Here is an 18,445-nt window from a genome sequence, read left to right on the forward strand (position 1 = left end):
CATCATGAATTTATTTGTAGAAAGTTAGTTTGTTATTTAACAGGTATGGAGACTTTTTTTAGTTTCATACATTTTCAAAAATACATTGTTAGAATTTCTAAAAAGTACTCTTACTCAAACCACTAAAATAATGTAAATGAAGCAAAAGGCTACTGAAATCTTTTCACATGTGTACTCACCAGTGTAACGCTGCCTTGCTGTGGTCCCAGTATATTTAAACTTCATGGGATGATGGCTACTAATGAGCACTGCACATGATATATATCTGGAATGCTTTATTGATTGAAGTGGGGGCTGCATTTTGAATTCTTAAACAAGTTATGCTTGTCAGACTGTGGCATGACCTTTGCAACACAAATATAATAAAGACATGAGCATGTTTAGCAAGTTTTGATATTGTTGCATGCTGTTTATACTTTTTTTGACATAGAAAAACTGATTACTAATGTAAATATAGCTTTACACTGGTATGATCTGGAACTGTGACAGGCTCTGATAGACTCCAATCCACTTCTGTAGTTGCACTTGTCATAGCAGAGTATAGCATAATAAAGGGAAACAATGGCCTTTACGAGTCTAACTGGTCACAAAAATCAAACATTTTTAGATTTTTTTAGGGTTTTAGATCAGGACCTCGTCTAATGTGGTCTAGATGCGAAAAAAGCACTGACATCTCCCTTTTTTGTATTTTCACAAATAGAATAAAGGTTTCAAATCTCAAACTGTGTTATGAAGAATGTTTAGACTCTGGGATAATCCAGTCCAAATAAATCGACTATGCAGCGATTTAAGAGGTACAAACACGGAGGATTGTACGCTCAGCGCTGTCAATTACATTTCCCTTAACTTTGCCCTTAACTGGCGAATCGGAAGCTCTGAATCGGAAGCCAACTTCAGCGTCGTCCTGCAAATCAACCTACACATCAAAATCAATATATTATCTAAAACAGGTGCATTTTATTTAAAAAAAAAAAGAAGTAATACATATAATTCAATATTTAAATCGTAACAAAAACAGTAACACTATGTATGATAAGAAAAAGGCAACAAAGAAAGTGTTTTCTGTTTTTCCTTGTTCATGTTCATAATGTTTCCCGTTGTGTAGCGTCCAGCCTTTCCCAATCTGGCCTGCATTTATGTCTGTTGAAGCCACTTCTTGAAGCAAACTGAAAATAAATGTACAGAAGTACACTGTAAAAAGAAAACTTGACATTTACGTTAACATTTGGGCTGCTGTGGTTGCCAGAACTTGGCCGTTGAAGTATGGTAAAATACATTACAAATTACTGTTAGTTGGCATAGACGTTACAGTCAACAATTGCTTATGGTGAATTACAATGCAGGGCTCGACATTATAAATGGCCCGCTGGCCCGGAAGCATTTAGACACCCCGGGCCAGCATAACGTACTTTCCACTTGTCGGGCCAAAAAATTGTCGTGTGCTATTGGTATTTTGACGAGCAATTTTGCTAAAGTTTCATTTATTAATGCCACAACATAGCGTTTCGTGAGGCGGTTGTCGTTGTTGGAGGAAAAACAAACAGCTGTTTTTGCTGCGGAGCGCAGCGCGAGCAGTGTCCAATGAGCGGGAGCGCGCTCGTTCACTTCAAACTTTAGCGCCACCTAACCATTCACCAAAATGTTTTTAATACCAGCGGTAACCGGCCAATTGCCGGCAAAAAACAATCTTAAAATAAAAGAATGTCACCGGAGGAGTTAAAGGTCCCATGTCATGCTTTTCTGGTTATTACCCGTACCCATATTTTCTATTTGGGTATAGTGACGTTACGTCCACGGAGCCGTTACGTTACACACACACTCAATCAATCTCAGCTGCAGCTCTGCCGATTTCTCGAGAAGCCCCTCACTGCAGTGCGCAGTACCACACGCCCCTCCTTCTCAACCTCAAGATCGCCCCTCCTTCTCAACCTTTGAGACACGTGACGGGACGGCCCCTCCTTCTCAACCTTTGAGGCACGTGACGAGCTTCACTGATGACGCATTGCATCCTGTTTCCGGGGTAGCAGTTATCTTCCCTCCCTTCAATCTAACCCTTCCCTTCCCCCCATCCTAACCCTAACCACTCCCTACCTTTTTACCTAATCTTCTTTCCTCCCTCCCAAACCTAAACCCCAAAACCTCTCCTACTGTAAGAAATTAAAATCAATGTTGATATGACGTAATTTAAATTAAATAAAGGGTTTTAATATAAAGCAGTTTTATTCTGAAAAAAACGGAAGTTCACACTAACTATTAACTTAACAATTTTATTCTGAAAATTCTTCATTTCCGGTTAGCATTAGCATGTGGCTAACGTTTTGAAAACCGTGAATTGAAGGTGAAATGAGATGTGATGTTGCACACTAAACACACTGGGATTAACACTCATTTATTGACGCTGACATAACGGTTATCAGGGAATGTTTAAATAACCACAGACATCAGAATTATATATATATTAATAATATAAGATATAATATGTATGTTGTACACAAAACGGGAGTCGGGACGTCACGTGCCTCAAAGGTTGAGAAGGAGGGGCGTCCCGTCACGTGTCTCAAAGGTTGAGAAGGAGGGGCGTCCCGTCACGTGCTCAAAGGTTGAGAAGGAGGGGCGATCTTGAGGTTGAGAAGGAGGGGCCTGTGGTACTGGGCACTGCAGTGAGGGGTACTACGATTTCTCCGACTGAGACAGCGGGACGCGGCGAGGCTGTGTGTGAGCACACACACAAACTCCCAGTCAGGCTGCAGGTGTGTGTGCTCAGGCTGGTTTTGGGCTGGGTTTCGCTGTGTCTTGCTGGCTCGCAGACGGCCACTGGGCTCACAGGGAGGGGGCGGCAGGAGCTCCAACAAGCCGCTTAGGACAGAGAGTGAATACACATACTATACAGAGATGCTGTACGAGAAACCAATGTGAGTTTGGAAAATTGCACAATGTAAATCTATTTTAGTAGACCTCAACAATGGAATTATGATCAGTAGAAATGGCCATGACATGGGACCTTTTAAAAAGGAGAGTGACAGGGAGTATGAAAAGAAGAGGGAGAGAAAGTTTCAGCCACACTGGCTTGATCGATGGATTTGGCTTCAATATGATACCAATATAATTGTAGCGTCCCCGGCTGAATGATGGTCAGACTGATGGTATCTGTTTATTGCACATCCTTGCATTTATACAATCATTACCAACGTAAGAGCTTATGCCCTTATCAGCCATGTGCTAAAAACCGAATGCAACTATTTAGTATGTTAATTTATTCGTTATCTATCCGTCATTATACATGTGTGTTTACACTGCTCCGTTGTCCATTGACTTCCGGTAAAAGTTCCTTCAAAATAAGAGTCCCGTTCTTCTTACTATCAGTGTGCAAAACAAAAACTTTACCATAGAAAAATATTGTCATGCAAATATAATCACTTTTCTAAAAGGTAACTCCTTTTAAATATAGTTAGACATATTCAAGGTAATTTACAGTAATACAAATAATATTAATATTAAAACTGCAGTTACAGAAGTGTGCGCAGTGATGAGCGGGCCCTCGCGTCCTTTTGCCTGTCTGGGAGGGCAGCCGGTCGTCCCGGCGTCAAGCAGACGCGCGCGAGTCCTTGGAAATTAGCCGTTTGTCATTTTTCTAATTTTTGCGTCACAGGTCCTCCGGCAGCGACCCGGAAACGGATGTTGGCACGCCATCTCGAAGGAAAACAGATTTCTCTAAAGGCTCGTTGAGGATCGATTATCGAGGAGGCTGTCTGGAGGTGCCGTAACCAAGGATACACTGATTTAGAGAAGAGAGGAGTCTCTCTGGAGGAGCTATAACCGAGGGTACAAAAATGTATTCACCGGAGTCGATTTTGGATTGGAGGTGCAGCGCAGCATATTGTCATTCAAGAGATGCGCAGTTCTTTTGGAAAACATGTTTTTCTTTTAGCCTATTCACCTCATTAGCATAAATAATACTCATTACATTGAAAAATGCATAATTTGTAGGGATGTAACGATATACCGAATATCGCGGTATCGCGGTAAATAAACTTCCCAATACCGTCGTGAGACTGACAAAATCTACCGCGATTTTTAAAAAATAATAATTTTAAAAAAATATATATTTTTTTTAAACACTTTTTTTTTTTTAAACCTTTATTTAACCAGGTGGTCCCATTGAGATCATCGATCTCTTTTTCAAGAGAGACCTGTCCAACATGGCAGCAAGTAGGTTACAACATGAAAATAAAACAACAGATAACACAAAAGGACATCGTATTTACTAGGGATGCACCGAATATTCGGCCGCCGAAAATTATCGGCCGAAAATGGTTAAAAAGGCCCTTTCGGCTTTCGGCCGAAAGGGTTTTAGCACCGAAAAAATATCACCGAATGTCAGGGGACAGGGTTACGTTGGTAAGCTAACGTGTTGTTGTGATGACGTAATCAAAACGCGGCGACAAGCACAGCGCGCGACCATGCTCGCAGCTGGCTCACAGCCAACATGTCTGGCGCTTGGAGTTATTTAAAAATATCAGAGAAAGAGGCGCGGATTACAATTTGCAAAACGTGTTCAGCTGACATTTCTCGAGGGGGTGTAACTGCAAAGACTTTCACCACTTCGGGATTACTCCACCACTTGAAATCAAAACACCCGGACAAATATGCGGAGTAAGATCAAATCACAAGCACTGACAGCGAGAGACTGTTCAGCGCTGCCTCTCATGTGCTTGATGAGAAGAGGAACAGACTTATGGCTGATAAAGCAGAGACGCTACTGTTCATTAAAAAGAACCTCCCACTTTTCCTTAATAAGTAGACAAGGCTGGCTTATCATAAGCTTATCTAGTTCTACATGTCTACTCTATACCCACTTTCCTGAACAATTTTCATTGTGAGTTATAATTCACCATCTCAGGTTATCATTAGGGGGAAATGACAGCAGCACAGTGTTCAATATATTGTACTTTCGGTATCTAAATGATACAATGTTGTTTACATTGCTCATGAGGACAGACAACCTTATTTGCAGATTCTTGAAATTGTAATTTAATTTGTAATTGATTGTGGATTTTGTATCCAGTTTTCACTTTATGTATCTTTATACAATGTTTACTACTTTGCTTATGAGGACAGACAGCCTTATTTACAGATTCTTGAAATTCAATTGTAATTTCATTTGTAAATTGTTACATTCATGTGGATTTATCCAGTTTGCACATTTGTATGCATGCACTTATAGGTGCATTTGTTGTTGTTGAAGGCCTGGCTGTTACAGTTTTTATTTACACTATGTTGTTGTAGGCCTACTGGCCTAGATGTTTATGCAGTTTTAAAGCACCTTGGCTTTGTTCTGAATGCACTTTGTTGTAGTTATCCTACAGAGAAAAGAAAATGCACTTGACTTGGAATTAATGTACTGGATGCATTCAAAAGTGCTGAATAAATGTTTTATGGACCCATAATAGTGATTACTATTTAAGTTAAGTTTTGCCATAATCATGTCTTTTTCCATAATCAGGTAGCTGAACAACATTGGTAAAAAATGTATACATTATAAATATTTCTATTAATCATTTTCGGCCTTTCGGCATTCGGTTTTCGGCCACCTGTTTCCTATTTTCGGTATCGGTTTCGGCCAAGAATTTCCCATTCGGTGCACCCCTAGTATTTACAGGGCTACATTTACACACCTAGAGACATTGACAAGTACCAACCATATATTTATATCTCGCCATGTCAATAAGCCTGGCGTTAGACTTTTTCGCTGTCCGTCATTTTGACAGACAGGATCGTAAAATATCCGTCAAAATCCCTTATTACCCGTCGGGTCTGAACATATCACGATAGAGCATGCTCGTGAACTGTCAACGGTGGGGGGGGGGGGGGGGGGCGGTGTTATGCCGTGTGTGCATGCACCTCGCGGGACGCGCACAGCCTGAAGCAAAACCTCCCAGACATGTATTGATCTGTACGGTAAAGTACGGTTTGGGAACTATATCATTTCCTTTTGGAGGGCATGCATAACACGGCATAACACCAGAGCCTCGCTGCGGGGAAACGTTGGCGCTGTTCCGAGTTTGTTCTAATCTGTCAAAATGACAGACTGCTTTCAGATTTTTCTGTCATTGTTAAATAAAATATTCGGTTAACGCGACCACTGGTGTCCCAGCAACATCAGTACCAAGCGAGAGAGTTGTTTCCAGAGCAGGGGATATTGTAAATGCCCAAACACCCCAGCTTATAAATACCTGGAAATGTGGACATTCTCATATTCCTAAAAACCTGTCTGATGATGCTGAGTGAGTGACTAGTGAGTTTGAGTTGAGTTACTTGAAAAACTAAAGTGAAACTTGATTTATTTTATTGCAGGGTCTGATTATTAAATGTCCTTGTTTATTTGTGAGATGCAGTGGCATAAAGAAAATGCTTACTTTGTTTGGTAGGACCAGTAGGTACAAAAACACTGGTTTTCTTGTTCCAGTCTGTTACTGTCACTTTGTTTTTGACACTTTAAAATACTGCTATCCTACAAAAAGGCTGTAAAAATCAGATTTATTATGTAATAAAGAAACATTTTCCGAGTAAAAAAATGTTTTATTGAAAAAAAATATTTTATGATTTTTTTCTTCTTCCCTTTATTATTCAATATCGCGATAAATACCGTACCGTGGACTTGTTATCGCGATATTGTCGTACCGTGAGTTTTTGCTATCGTTACATCCCTAATAATTTGTGATTAAAATAATGGTTGTTGGTAATGAATTAGCGACCCCCACAGATGTATGATTTCACTGCGTCCGTGGGAGCTCAGACCCCTCCTTAGGGCAGCTCAGCTCCCATTGGCTCCCACATAACTCGAACCCTGGTTTCGTGAATATCGGAAAAACTATATGCGAGTAGTTTGGAGCAATTTGCGTAAATTGTCAAAAATTGTGTATTCGCTGTTAGCTTACGACCTCCACGATGGATTTATCAAAAATGTATTCCGCAATTTAGCATCATATTGGATAGGGGCTGAACTTGTCCTGGATTGGAATTTTTCCGATCATTCCCCTAGGAGGAGTTCGCAAGAATGTGCTTAAAATGCATGAAAAACGCACATTTTTCAAAATGGCCGACATATTACAAATGAGTAATATGTCCGCAATTCCATGAGGAATGTCTGTGCCTAAATTCGTGAAGTTCTGAGAAACGATATGTGACTACCACACAATAGGGGGTGCTACTGAGCTGTTTTAACACAAAAATAAGTTGGTTTTTTATATTCTCGAAAAGGTCGTGGGCTTTGACGTGTGTCCCAAGTTTTGCGCTCCGAAGCATATTTTAGCACATTCTCATAAAAAAAAAGTACAGGCCACGCCCACATTTGTCATTCGTTGCGACACTTTAAATATAAGTTCATACTCACCCCCAGAGTATGTCTAAAAAATTCAAAATGTATTTCGTCCATCAGTTCTTGAGTTATACATTTGTCATGTTTTTGGCGCCCCCTGTAGTCCAAAAAGAAAATTACTTTTTGTGCCTATTCCCCAATGCAGATTGAACCTTACCACCAACATGTTTTTTTTTTTTATACATTGTTGATGAGTTATGAGCATTTATATCTAAGCCCCGCCTTTTTGCGAACACACAGGCTGCTGTACAAATAAAAACCACTCTCACTGACATAACACCTCACTGAGTGATTTAACTCATATGTCTAGCTTGCAGGTTTTTCTTCAGGAATATTAGTTGATCAATATGATCAGGATGAAGCAAGCTTTGCTGTCACCGGCTGTACTAAACACTCGTTCAGAGGGTACACTTGTTGCAGGGATGGACAGTCATTATTTCACCTCTCCATGAGAAAACATCCAAATAGCAACTCACCTGCAGCCTCACCCCGACAACCAAACCAAACATTTCCCTCTCATTTTAAACCCTGGGTCACGCCCCCTTTGGTGAGCAGCTCACCTGATCTAGTGGGAGGAGCCACGCCCCCCTTCTTCTTCAATGGATTATGATAAATTTATATTTACAGAAATATGGTTTCTGGAGCTGAAAGTTGGTTGAATTATACATATTTACGAATTGATCAAAACATGAATAGAAAAATGTTTTTAAAAATCTCGCCCTCCTTACTTCAGAGATCTTCTCCTAGGAATTTGATCCTATCGACTCCAAATTCGGAGGGTAGCGTCTCAAGACATGGAGGCTGAAAAATCATAATTTTTTAGCGCACGGTGTAGTCGTTATGCGGCGCCCATTTTCACGTTCGCTCGATGCTAGGAGATCCCTCGCCATGGAACACGATGATGTCATAACTCCAACTGACGATCGTCCACCAAACTTTGGTTGTATATCACCGGTCCATTCCTCAACAGCTCTACCAAGTGCCAAATCTCAGGTCTCATCATATGCCATTATCCCTCGCCATAAAACACGATATTGTCGCAACTCAAAGGAAAATCGTCCAGGCGGCACCAGACTTCAGATGATGGTTAATGGTCCGGACCTCAACATATCTATGTGCCACTTGTGAGTTTTCCTCAAAAGCCGTTGCCATGTCAACGCATCCCTCACCGTTAAACACGATATTGCTATAAGTTCACGTGTGCTAACAGCCCAGCCCTTAAGACAGATATATTTAATTTGTGAGATTTCGTCAAATGCCGTTACCAAGGCAACACAATGCTCACCATGAAACACGGTTTTCTCATAACTCTAGTGAACATGCTCCAAACGGCCCAAAACTTCACATGTTCGATAACGATGCAGACCTCAAGTCATCAAAGCCTATTATGGGGTGTCATCATATACCGTTGCCACGGCGACAGATCACTCGCCATGAAAAACGGTTTTCTCATAAATCCAGTGAACATGCTCCAAACTGCACAAAACTTCACATGTTTGATGATTATGCAGCCCTCAAGACATCTAAGCCTATTATGGGTTGTCCTCAAATGCCGTTGCCATGGCGACATATCACTCGCCATCAAACACAATGTTTATGTTACTGCTGTAACTCCCATGTACATTGTCCGATCGGCCTGAAACTTCCCACGTTTGCCAACGACCGAGTCCTTATAACATCAGCGCAACGTCGACATGCGGAAAACAGCGAGCCTACGCGGATGGTCGAAGACCCGCTCATCGCTGCTCGCAGCTTTAATTGTTTTTTAAATTCGTTTTAAATATATTTATGTTGCATTTTTGAAGGAGCCTAGGAATTAAGATTGTCTTTGCCAAAATTATAAGTATCATCACTGAGCGATCAGAACTTGCGACAGGGGAAGCAAAACTAGACAACACACAACGTAGCTTTAGGTAGCAAAACACAGAGATATGCTCACCTCTTTCTGTTATTCTGATCAAAAGTTGTGTTCAATGGCATTAAAACAAGAAAAACGCGGCTGAAGGTTAATCCATAGGTTAATCCAATGTGTCTGTCACTTTGAAAAAATGATTGATAATCCATAATTCCATTTTTATGTAAAAATATTCATATTAGCTGATAATGATAGCTTCCAGAGTGTATGACAGCTTGCTGTTTTGGTTACACGCCACTCTCACTCCTTATGTGGTAACATGTGTGTGTATGTGGAACCTCACCTCGATTTCCTTGGCTCTATCGGTTAAAAAGAGATTTCAATCATCAAAATCAACCAAGGGGGGCCAGAGATAGGTCAAATCCACCCAAATGACCCCAGAAGTGTTTTTTGTGTGCTAAATCTCTCTTAAAAAGGTCAAATTTCACTTGTTTTGCTTCAATCTTGATACAGGGTACTTATTATATGTTATTGTTTGGATTCCTAAAGCTTTTAGTCAACCATCCCATCATTCAAGGGTGGTTTTCACTATAAGTAATGTTTTATTTTTGGACAGACATAATCATTTAAATTGTTTTACTGCGTTCAATCAGATTTTTCTTTAAAGTACAAAAAAATCTATATTGATTCTGACTCTTCTACATCCAACTGTTACGACCCGCCCTCTACCAAAAGGTAGTGGCTCATGGGAAGACCCGCAACACAAAATAAATCACACCAAACACGCAGCACTTAACGGCGAGCATTTATTTTAGAGCACAGCCGTTACTTACATGGGCCAACCGGCAAATGAACAAGTTCTGGAGGACGTGCAAAAACAAACAAAAGGAAGAAGGGGGCCTGGCTAGCCACACCACGAGCCGTAGGTCCCAGAGCTTCCCTCCTCTACTCAGAGATCTAACAAAAACCCTACGGGAAAAATAAAGCCGCGAAAACCTATACTACCTGGTCCTCCAGAGGACACATATGGACATAGTAACAAAAGGGATCTACGGATCAAAACAGCAGAGAGAGATTGTCCACGGACGGAGTCTTCCGGCATAAGGATAGGGAGAGACACCTCTTCTCCTCCAGCTTCTCCTTTTAAGTCCCCAACTGAATGGAATTAGGACACCTGGGGGAGGCGGAGGCAGGGGCGGACCAGGTGTACCTGCGCAGTAGAGAGACAGAGAGGACAACAGAAAAGGGAGCACGTAACACCAACTCACAGATTTATCATTGCTTTGAGAAGATTATTAATTTACCCCTTTTAGAAGTGAAGTTATGGTCATGATGTTTTTATTTTAATGTCAATTCAGATTGAACATAGTGTAAAAATGTAAATTATAGTTTCCGTCCAAAAAAAACCCATTACTTATAGTGAAAACCACCCTTAAATGATGGGATAGTAGACTAAAAGCTTTAGGAATCCAAACTATAACATATAAGTACCCTGTAACAAGATTGATGCAAAAAAAGTGAAATATGACCTTTTTAGAGAGGTTTAGAAAAATAAAACCACCTCTGGGGTCATTTGGGTGTATTTGCCATATCTCTGGAAACCGTTGGTCAATTTTGGTGATTGACACCTCTTTTGAACCGTTAGACCAAATCTAATCTAGGGGAAGTTCCTAAATCAACCTAGACGTTACCATTCAGGAGTGAGAGTGATGCGCACGCAATTTGCCCAAACCGAAAGCTATCTTACGCTCTGAAAAAACTGAAAACTAGGCTTATTGCCATAAATATGATGATGGATTATCAGTAATCATTTCAAAGGGACACAGAGACATTGGATTAACCTTCAGCTGCGTTTGTATGCGTTTTAATGCCCTTGAACACAACTTTTGATCAGAAAACAGCAAAGGTAAGACGTATTTGCCATTTTGGCTATGTAAAGTGAAGTTGTGTGTTGTCTTTGCTGGCTTTCGATGCCGCGAGTTTTGGTCGCACAGTGTTGATACTTATAACATTGGAATCTGTGGAATATCGGCTTTCAGGTGATATCTTGTTTGTGCAGATCCGTTGAAGTATATAATATTTCTACCTGGAGTTATGTGCGTTAGCACTCTTTCGCTTAGTGCTAATTCAGAGGCTCGGCGTTAGACTTGTGTTTTGTTTCGATACAAATGGTTAATATCATCAGGTAGCTGAGTTTCTTTTCGTTAAGTGGGTAAGACACATTCATAGTTTGTTAAATCTTAAGAGGCCCTCAGACGCTGTTTCTTGCAAGATGTTGCCGGGGGCACCGGGTTTCACAGGTTAAAAGGTCAGATAATAGTGAAGTTCAAAGTCGATGCAAATGTCTTGTTTTGTCAGTACAAAGCCCGAAGACATTTCAATGCATTTCTTTTATATAATATAAAACAGGAAAAGCAGATAATCTCTATATTTGAGAACGTAGCAGGACACATAATCAGGGCTGTGCTCAAATAAGATTTGGCTGTCCTTCATGAAGTGACAGGAAGTCACACATGTTAGTGTGTAGAATGTTCTGCTTTCGTTACTTTGTTTTAGCCTGTAGCAGGATTCTCCTTTGTTGGTGATCTTTTCTCATCAGTGACCGCCTCTTCACACATTGTCCCTTACTTAACCGTTCCCTATAACTTAAAATGTTCAACATTAGCATTAGCAAGGGGCTTTAGTTAAAAACTATAACATTTAGCATGAATGTAACGCAGCATCATTACAATTCCTCTAATTAATGACTGCCTTAATGTGTTTCTTGTTTCAGTATTATCTGGAGATGTTCATCAGTCCCCCCACATTAAAGAGGAACAGGAGCAACTTGTCGCTGTGAAGAGCGAAGATGATGAAGAGAAAGCTGAGCCACAGCTAAATCAGAGACAAGAAGAAAACAGCAGCTCAGCCCCACAGATGGAGAAAGAGAGGTATAGAGAGGACTGCAGAGGATCAGAACCAACCAGAAGCTTAGATCCTGATGGCTTCTCACAGCCAGCTCATGATTACAACCCTGCAGATAAACAAGCTGACACTGTGACATTAACTCCGATCCGGGCAGGTGTATCCCTCAGTCCACCAGCTGTGGACGACAGGACTTCAGACTCTAGTGAGCCTGAGACTGACAACAGTGATGAAGACTGGCAGGAGCCAGGGAAACCTCAGCCAGATCTAAAAAAGATCAAGAACAATAGTGTTCCCAAGGGTAATAAAGAAGGTAACACTGGTAGGAAGTCTTTGAACTGCTCTAAATGTGGTAAAACAATTGAGTCCAAGGACTGTGTGTTGGCAAAAATTCCTCCATTCGTTTGCACCGTTTGTGTTCCAAAACCGTCACAGGTTGCATGTTTTGTCACAAATAAGATAAGTGCCTCAGGGGAAAAAGCATTTGGATGTTCGGTCTGTAAGAAACAATTTGGCTTCAAATCAGACGCCGTAAGACATATGAGGATTCACACCGGAGAGAAACCCTTCAGCTGCTCAGTTTGCGGGAATAGGTTCAGTCAAAGCACGGGTCTGAGCTCGCACATGAGAACCCACACAGGAGAGAAACCATACAGCTGCTCTCTTTGCCCTAAAAGCTTTATCCGCAGCGGAGTTCTGGACCGACACATGAGAGTTCACACCGGAGAGAAACCTTACAGCTGCTCAGTGTGCGACACACGTTTCTCTCTGAGTCAGACCCTGTTGAAACACATGAGGATCCACACAGGAGAGAAACCATTCAGCTGCTCCGTTTGTGATAAAAGATTCCTACAACAGGGACACCTGACACAACACATGACACTCCATACAGGGGAGAAGTCTTTCAGTTGCCGTGTTTGTGGAAAAAAATTCACTAGACAGTACCGCGTGAAAAAACATAAGTGTGTTACTGACAGCAGCGGCAGTCAGTGAAACTGCAAAACTGCAACACAAAACTGAATGTCATATGCCAAAGATAGATTAGAAGGTTCAGATAAGAGCAACATAAATCTATTTAAATATTCTTTTAAGAAAGAATTTGTAAATGCTTATATATTTATATTACTGCGCCCACTAATGTCCACTGATTACTGTTAATGACTCATGACAATCATTATTGATAATGTGCCTATACTTCATATTTATGCTGAAGTTGTACAGAGACTAGTTCTTTGTAGGATTTGTCCAGCCCTTCCTTAGAGGTGCGGTAGGTAAGTTTGAGAAACCGACTCGAGATACACTTTTTGTTACATTCCATGGAATGCTCTTAACATCCCGATAGCAATGAATATCTTAAGTGCTTTGACAAAAAATCGATAAAAAAATGTAATCTGTGGAAGCCGTAGTACTGTAAAAAGCAAGACTAGTAACTGGATGTCCTACCTGCCTGTCAGCCTTCCATCTGTGCACAAACTTATCTCGTGCCCTCATTGGTCATGTGCGCGTTCGTGTGTGTTGGAGGAGGGGCTCTATAAGGAAGTGGCAGATTTTTTCCGGTTGTGTATTTTCAAATTCTAGCGCGCTCGAGCTAGTTTCTCCAAAATAACCTACCCCACCTTTAACTGTCATTAACTTTCTATAAAGCGTTGCATTTTTTCACTTGGCACACAACAAAAATGGATTAGCGGCTCAGCGCTGGGTCACCTGCTAGCTTCTACAGGACCATTGCTCTCCTTTTTAAAAGTGTCCTTAAGTGTACAGTGGTTTATTGCAGCATATGCCTGAGTTAGGCCTTAATGAATTGTTGACAGATCTGCTGTTTAAGTGGCCGTGACAGACCTCACTTTTACCTCACTTACCTCTATTAAGCTTACTGTACTGTTCTCGTTTTCAACGTGTGGATATTGAAACTTAACAGCCAGCTAAACTCTCCTCAGCATCATTCCTCCAAGTAACAGGCAGGAGTTGTATTTGGCAGGGATTTTAATGATAAGAAGTGTGAAACTGAAACAAAATACATTTCTCCATAAGTACACATAAAAACAATGATATGTTCTTAACATTTACAGAATAAATGTACTTTTTACAAGAACAGGTTATTGCAGGTAAATATGCAATGCGACATTACACAGCATTACGTAACACACTATAACACAGCAACACGTTTTTACAAAAATAATAATTATCCTTAGTACAAAAATATATTACCACAAATAATATCAAACACTTGTAGCTAAGATAATAATTAGTAACTTGACTTCTGCTACGTTTTGGGCTTAGAACGAAGGATGGATGGGGATTCTGCAGCTAGTGTTCCCATTACATGTTTATTGCATTAGTGTCCATGTATAAAAGGACTTCCTCTAACTTAAGGAAGTGGTCATAGCCACAAAGGAAGTGCCATCTTTTTCAAAGTACATTTCAAAATAAAAGCTGCCTTCTAACTGCTAATACATTCTTATTTGTGTTCCATGACACTTACCATTGATCAAAAATGCTAAATCGGCTATAATTTGGTTTGATGGAAAGGATTTATGTCTCAATAATGTCTTATCAGACATGTGAAACCAGACAGAACATCCTGAACTCTTGACCAATGCACATTATGCATTTTAGAAGGTGCAAGCAAAGCATAAATGTTCCAACCACAATTCTAGGAAGGTGTTGTGGTTTTTGACAACAGTTATGATTGAGGACAACAATGCACACAGGATGTGAGTGAACTGTGTACAGACTGGATGATTTTAGGTCCAACATCCAGGAGCAACAAATCATACAGACAATAGTGACAGTTGTTAAGTTTGTTTTTGTTAATAAATTAAAGTATAAAGTTTGCATATTTGTTCAATTTTGAAAAACTCAATTCTAAACATGACATTGAAAATGTGTTTTGCTTTCATAAAAATGTTAATATTCCCTTTTGTTAAAATTGCATATCATTACTGTAGTCTTCATTGTTTTAATTTGAACTTTACATTTTTAATTTATTCATTAAAGAGAAACTTCCAGGTTAAAGACACTTGTGAATAAATGTGTAGGAAAATGATGAATACACTAGATTTTTAAAAAACATATACAGAAATATACAGTACAGTGACATCTGGCGTCGTTTTTGTAAGAAATGTTCAATTCCGCATAAAAAAGCCTCGGCACGTGACGTAACACGGGGGACACAAGGGGGAGAGCGGCCGATGTAACGTATTAATAAACATGGACCCCAATGCTAGTTTCGACACAGAAGACACAGAAGAAGTTGAACATGAATATTCGAATGCATATGACGGACCACAACCTTATAATTATAAGCCTGCTAGGCGTTCAAGAGACCAGGAGCAGCCAAGGATTAGAAGAAATAACGGCCATCAGAGAGAAATTGAGCTGTGGTGTGAGGAGAACCAGTGGAGAACTGGGCAGCTATCTTGGTCAGTGACCGGCGTTAGCTACAGAATGTTAGCTAATGTCACATCACAACATTGTAAAGTTAGCTATCATATATCAGGCTATAACTAAAGTAGCGTTGATAATATAGTAACGTTACTGGCAGGACTGTTGATACTGATCCATAACAGAAACGAATGCGCAAGTATCAGCCGTATCTCGCGTTACTTAATGCAACTCCACACCACGGTGCTGTGTACCGGAGGAGAGACGCGAGATACGGCTGATACTTGACGATCTGGCGGAGAAAGGTTGTGGAGCCTCCGTTGATATGTCGTTGTAAATGGCTTGATGGAAAGCAGGTGTGTAGTCGGGGAGGGTGCACAGCTGATTGCAGCAGGTGAGTGGAGGTTGAGCCGGGAGCCAGGAGTGACAGCCACCACGCACACACAAACAACACAGACAGGGGGAAACAAATAAACACAAAGGAGACGGCTGGAGCAGTATAGCCACCACAGCGTTACCTAATGCAACTCCACACTATGTCTTACGTTGCCGTGTACCGGAGGGGAGAGAGAAAGAGCAGCGAAGGAGGGGGGGGGAGAGAGAAGTAATACGGTTTCCTGATAAAGCTGTGGAGAGTATGTGCTGCAGGGAGGTGGATGCACAACGCACCCAGGAACGAACGCTAGCTCCGGTCCTTTTTACTGTGGACTCAATGTCCTGACAGGCTGGTATTTGTGCAACCTGCACAAACACAATACTGCACCATGATTACAAATGGTGAAATACAATGTAAAACTACAGAAAAATACCAGCTCCTTAAAACACAACCGCTCTACTCAACGCAACTCTACTGTACCCGCGGTCAGAGAGCGGAGATGTGTCCCCTGTGTGATGTAATATGACGCGTTTGACGTATGACCTTAAAAAAAAGCAGTTTTTAAGAGCAGAGCTCAAAATTGCTCCTTTCCCTCTGAATTCATGCCCTTATGTCTCGTAAAACATATCAAATCCTGCATTCACTTTTTTAATTGTAATTTTCAAGCAAGTTTAAGCATAAATGTAGAAAAAAAAAAAAACTGCAAGATGCTCTTTAAGTAAGAATTGAACCTACGGGACATCTTTCTCACTTCAAAAAGTCCCTACAAGCTCTCAAAACTTTTTTGAGGCTTGATTTTGGGTCTTGGCTGGCTCTTTTAGAGGCTCGACGGGGGTTCACTTGGGAACCTGTTGCTGTTATACTTTGACCTTGTGTCCTTGTAAAACTTTTGTATCTTACTTTTGTTATTTTTAGGATATTGTAAATCCTCAATTTTTGTTAAAAACTTAATAAAACCGGTTTGTACATTGTACATTTCAACCCAATTCCTGGTCTCTCTGGTGGTCTCTGAAGGTATCTTCTTGGTCTTAATGTGAGGTAAGAACACCCTTCCTTGGAAAAGGCTGACATTAGTTGATAATTTGGACTTGAAATTGTTTATAGGAAATAGAAACCCTGCTATGGTTAAACTGTAGTTTCATATTAGTTAGTGTAGTTGATGTGGTTTTGATTGATGCTGAACTATGGCATGTGCTCTGCTGATGTGGTAATATCACTGCTGTGATATCAATGTTTGACTCTGGCTATGTTTGATATCACATTTTCATTGTTTTAATTGGTATAACTTGGGATCAAAAAAGGAGATGCGGGATTGTGGGTCCTGAAGCTGCCCTAATTACAAGGCCAACACAGTCTCACTCCCTAATAGTCCAATAGCGACGCTTGGTCAGGGTCCTTTGGCGTGCAGTTGTGACGCGCCGAGTCTCCTTCAGCTTCATAAACGGACGCAAAGAGCTTTCAACTGATTGCAATGTATTCCCATCGGCGGCGGTATTTGACGCTCAGGGAAGCAACGCATCGGTCCATGTCGGCGGCAGTTAAAGGCAATGTGAAAGTCCATTCCCATTGGATAACGGAGGATTTTACACCCGGATATAAGTATTCTCCTTACTGTCGATTGATTTTACAGTGATATCTGCACTACTCATCAACTCAAAAACACCAGATGATCCTTATTAATTACACAACATTGATTGGTTAAAATGTGTACAATGCTTTTGTATTTTTTCATCCTGGGCCTGATGCTGACTGAAGAGCCTCTGTATGATTGTTTGTTACCTGGGAGTGTTATACTAGCTATTTTAACTAGTATTGAGTGCCACAGTGACGCGTCCTAAAACCCGGATGTAAACTCCTTCCGGTTCCTTAGACAAAAACCAATGCAATTTCTCCATAGGATTTTTGGAAATAGATCGAAATAAGGTCTGTGGTTGACCCAAATTGAAGAGACAGATCACGTTTTGTTCAGCCGGACAATCTCCACATGTCTACCCTACTTTTATAATTTTTGAATCATAAATCTAATCGATCGATTTATGATATTATCCGGCTGAACAAAACTTGATCTGTCTCTTCAATTTTTGTCAACCACAGCCCTTATGTCGAGCTATTTTCCAAAATCCTATGGAGAAATTGCATTGGTTTCTGTCGAAGGAACCGGAAGTGGTACAATGCTAATTTACTTTCGAGTTTTAGGACGCGTCTGTTACGCTCTCCACGAGCTTACATGATTGAACTCACAATGCTGAACACCGGGAAGAGGAGAGAGAGTTTGAGGTAAAAAAGGTTTATTAACCAAAAAACCTTTCAGGAGACAAAAAAAGGGATTAGATGTCCACTTAATCCTGGGCCAGGGTTTTCACCAGCGGAGGTGCGGAGATGCACGGAGGTACGCTGGCAAGGTGAGCCGAGGATTCAGAGCTGGCAAGAGTTTACCAGTTGGAGCTGGTGTGCGTGGAAGCACGGGGGAAACACTGGCGAGGGGAGCCGGGGATCCAGAGCTGGAGAGAGTTGACAGGCTTGAGCTGGTGTGTGTGGAAGCACGGAG

General features: G+C 40.9%; 1 protein-coding gene across 1 annotated transcript in view; it reads left to right on the forward strand.

Moving 5' to 3' along the window:
* LOC307041946 (uncharacterized protein) overlaps positions 1–18,445 on the forward strand; it is a 44,885-nt gene that overhangs the window by 12,925 nt on the left and 13,515 nt on the right. Inside the window, exon 2 of the mRNA XM_079685561.1 lies at positions 12,007–12,450. Coding sequence (XP_079541687.1) covers positions 12,007–12,450 — 444 coding nt within the window. The remainder of the gene's footprint in view (positions 1–12,006; positions 12,451–18,445) is intronic.

Source organism: Notothenia rossii, assembly GCF_949606895.1.
Source record: "Notothenia rossii genome assembly, chromosome: 5".
NCBI lineage: Eukaryota > Metazoa > Chordata > Actinopteri > Perciformes > Nototheniidae > Notothenia > Notothenia rossii.